Consider the following 4402-nt stretch of genomic DNA (forward strand, 5'->3'; position numbering starts at 1 on the left):
AGAGAGAGAAAGAAAGAAAGAAAGAAAGAAAGAAAGAAAGAAAGAAAGAAAGAAAGAAAGAAAGAAAGAAAGAAAGAAAGAAAGAAAGAAAGAAAGAAAGAAAAGAGGGAGGGGGAAGGAAGAAGGATATAGAATAGATACAGAGATGGACAGGTGGATGGATGGATAGATAGATTGATTTAAAAAATAGAAACATTTTTTAACTGATTTGTAAAAGTGTGACCATCAAGCAAAAATTATGTTATTCAACAAATCAGCAAGTAAATATTGACTGCCTACAATGTGCTCAGCAATGTGCAAGGTGCTGTATGGAATACAGTCAATAGTCTAATTGGGAGATAAGATTAACATGAAACAATCAAGAGAAAAAATAGCTGAGAAGCTATAGGCAACAGGAGTTCTGAGAAAAGGGAATATTAGTGGAAATCGGAGAAGTTAGGGAAAGCTTCATAAAGCAGATGGGACTTCAGCTGGGTCTTGAATTATTGGTAAGTTTTGGAGACAAGAGGGCCTGTTATGTGAACTGAATAGCATGAGCCAGAATTTGGACTGAGAAGGATGGAAAAAGGCAAGGAGTAAAGGGAGACAATTAAAAAATGGTAAAGAGCTTTTTCTGTCCCCAAACTAAGAGTTTATTATAAACAGTCAAGCAACTATTTAGGTATTTTAGAGTCTTATTTTCAGCCTCTTACTTTTGGCTCCTTCCCACATCCCCATTTTTTCCCCAATGCTCTGTCATTACCTTCTCAGTAAAAGAGAATCAAATAGGGACAAGCTAGGTAGCTCAGTAGATAGAGAGCCAGGCCTGAAGATCAGAGGTCCTGAGTTCAAATTTGGCCTCAGATACTTCCTAACTGCCTGGAGATAGGAGGTCTTGGTTTCAAATTTGACTTCAGACACTTCCTGTGTGACCCTGGAAAAATCATTTAACTCTACTTGCCTAACCCATACCACTCTTTTGCCTTGAAACCAATACTTAGTATTGATTTTAAGATGGAAGGTAAGGTTTTTGTTTTGTTTTTTTTTTTAAGTGAGAAAGCCAAATATAACTTTTTTACGGTAGAAATGAATGTTTGTTGTTGTTTTTACCTCAAAGGTTGAAGACAGCATGGTATGGAAATGGAGAGGTTACTGGAAAAAGAAGTCTAGAGATTTTAATTTTAGTCTTGTTTTTGTTGGTTACTATTTTTGGACAATTTATGCTTCAGTTTTATTATCTGCAATATAAGAGAATTGGAATAAGCTATCTCTGGGGTTCCTTCCAGCTCTAAATATTATGATTCATGATCAGTGTAACTCTTTCTTATGCTAAAGATCTGCAGGCAGCCTTGTTAATGTTTCTTGGCTGTTCAATTGTGTCAAAATATGACTTCTTTATGCCTTTGCCATAGTACACTGCCTTTATACTATATGGGAAAACTGGACATACACACTTTACTTTTGCTATCTCCAGGCTTAGGTATAGGAATGGTTTCAAAAAGTCATCAAAATATTTGTAAGCATGAAATCTTAAACTACTATTGAAAAGCCACCAACCTGTTATTAGTTACCATTTATACTGGAGTATTTCTAAAAATCCATGCTGTGCTTTACAAAGCTAGGTCATCTGAAGATGATGATGTCAGAATTGACAGTGATGGAGAGGGAACAAATATCTCATGCAAGAGGCAAGCAGGCCTTCAGACAAAGTTGAAGGGAATGGGCTTCTGTAGCTAACTGTAATCATTACCGTTTATGTAGTGCTCTGTTGTTTAGAAGGCATTGTATGTATTATCTCATTAGAGCAGTGGTTCCTAAACTTTTTTGGTCTACCGCCACATTTCCAGAAAAAATATTACTTAGCCCCGTGGAAATTAATTTTTAAAAAATTTTAATAGCAATTAATAGGAAAGATAAATGCACCTGTGGCCATCATCGTCCCCTTGGTTCGCTGCAGCACCACCAGGGGGCAGTAGCCCCCACTTTGGGAATCACTGCATTGGATTCTCACAGTAACCCTATGAGGTAGTTGCTGTTATTATCCCAATTTTACAGATGAAGAAATGGGCTGAGAAGTTGTTGCTTGCTTAGAGTTACAAAGCTAGTAAATGTCTGAGCTAGGATTTGGACTCAGTCCATCTAATGAGTTCATCTGGGTTTAGACACAAGGTAATTCCAATAAATGAACACTTCAATAAAGACAATATCTGAACAATGGGAAAAGTTCTTAACTCAAAATTTGAAGTTAAAAAATCTACTTTGCTGGCAAAATTTTACCATGGATATAATTTTTTAAACCTTTACCTTCCATCTTGGAATCAATTCGAAGTATTGGTTCCAAGGCAGAAGAGTGGTCAGAGCTAGGTAATTGGAGAGGTAATGGACGTTAAGTTATTTGTCCAAGGCCACACAGCTAGGAAGTGTCTGAGATCAAATTTGAACCCAGGATCTACTGTTTCTAGGCCTGGTTTTCAATCCATTGAGCCACCTAGTTGCTCCATAAAACCCTCTTGTTTTTTTCTTGGTTGCTTCAAATGAACTATTGTAGCCAAATAAATAAGGACCTGATGGCCAACCATTCCAGGGATATGAATTGCTTTACGTTAATGAGGTTGACCCTTGGATGATAGAATAGGCACTGACTTCATGACTTTCCAGCTCAGGAGGACCTGCTGATGCTCCATTGGCATAGCCTTTGAGGACCCTGAGTCATTACCATACAGGTGGAGGCATCACAGGAAGACTTTTATGAAAGCATAATAAAAACAGTAAATAAACAATGTAGGAAACATTTATTAAGTGCCTACTGTATTATGAAGCCTTGTTTCTTGAATGCCTTCTTAGAAGACATTCTGGTGTGATTATGCTGGTTCTGGCAAATCTAAAGTTTTTGTTTATTTCTGAGGGGATGGAGAAGTGTATATTGTGTATATCAGTGGTTCCCAAACTTTTTTGGCCTACTGCCCCCTTTCCAGAAAAAATATTACTTAGCCCCCTGGAAATTAATTTTTAAAAAATTTTAATAGCAATTAATAGGAAAGATAAATGTACCTGTGGCCATTACCGCCTCCCTGGATCACTGCAGCACCCACCAGGGGGTGGTAGCGCCCACTTTGGGAATCACTAGTATATTCTCCTTGCAGGTCATTTGGAAATTCATTAAACATGGAAGATTCCATTAGCCTACCTGATTTATATGGACTAGCTTTTAAAGGATACTTGTTAAAGATTATATCAACCCTTTAGAGATGGAGTCAAGAAACTCACAGCTAACTTTATCTTATATTGATTAGGTCCTGATGGAAAGCTAAGTGTGAAATTTGGAGTACTTTTCCAAGATGACAAATGTGCCAACCTCTTTGAAGCTCTGGTGGGGACCCTCAAGGCAGCCAAGAGAAGGAAGATTGTAACTTACCCAGGAGAACTGCTCTTACAAGGTGTCCATGATGATGTCGAGATTATATTGCTTCAAAATTGATGTATTTGCAAAACTATTGGGCATTGTTATTTTTGTTTCTGGTAAACTATGATTAGGATTCTTAATTGAAAGACAATATCAAAGTGTTTAATGTATTTTTCTATAACTTTGTAATCAAAAGACTTGTATTTTGGAAGACAGTCCATTTTGTACTTCTTAGAACATTAGTTAGTGCATTGCATTATAAAGTAAAAAACCCAATAATTATTGTTTTTCTCAGGAATATGTTTTGAAAGTATAGGAAATAAAATCTGTGTATATGGGTTTTTTGGGGGGGGGGAGTGTTTTGTTTTAAAAATCCATTCTTAAAGTGAATCTGAGGATTATTATCATCATGTGAAAGCAAATAAAGGTGATTTACCTAAGTTGGTGACCAAAATCTACAATGAATCTGTAATAAAGCCATTTACATCACTTTTAGAGTTGTCTTCTTTATGTTTAAATGTTTTTGTGCATTTCGTAATATAATTTACTCGATGAAAATAAAGTCAAAGAAAAAAAACTCTTTAACTCTTAATAGGCTCTTAATTTTTAGTGGTTTAATGTCAATTGGTCAGATAAATCCTGATGTGTGGCATTCATTTTTGTTTTCTATATTTCAGAAAGGTCATAAAAGGTATCCAGAAAATGGCAATCAAGAATGGTAAAAAAAAAAATCAGGGGTCATTCCATAAAAGGATTAATTGGAAGAACTAGGAGTGTTTACTTTGAAGAGAATATTTAGGGGAAACTTGATGTTTTCAAGTATCTGAATGGCTGATCAAATAGAAGAAAGATTAGACTTACTTTACTTGGACCTATGAATAATGGGTGGAAATTGTAAAGGGACATACAGGCTTGATACAAGACAAAAATTTCCCAATTATTTTTTTGAGATGGTTAGTTGGTAAAATGGATAAGAGCACTGAATCTGGAGTCAGAAAAATCCAAGGTCAGGTCCAGCCT

General features: G+C 36.0%; 1 protein-coding gene across 1 annotated transcript in view; it reads left to right on the forward strand.

Annotated features, from left to right (window-relative positions):
- Positions 1 to 3926, forward strand: part of ABRACL (ABRA C-terminal like) — a 38685-nt gene extending 34759 nt beyond the window's left edge. Inside the window, exon 3 of the mRNA XM_044674621.1 lies at positions 3273 to 3926. Within this exon, the coding sequence (XP_044530556.1) occupies positions 3273 to 3457 (185 nt within the window). The 3' untranslated portion in view covers positions 3458 to 3926. The remainder of the gene's footprint in view (positions 1 to 3272) is intronic.
- Positions 3927 to 4402: the final 476 nt, after the last annotated feature.

This window comes from Gracilinanus agilis, chromosome 4 (genome assembly GCF_016433145.1).
Source record: "Gracilinanus agilis isolate LMUSP501 chromosome 4, AgileGrace, whole genome shotgun sequence".
Taxonomy (NCBI): Eukaryota; Metazoa; Chordata; class Mammalia; order Didelphimorphia; family Didelphidae; genus Gracilinanus; species Gracilinanus agilis.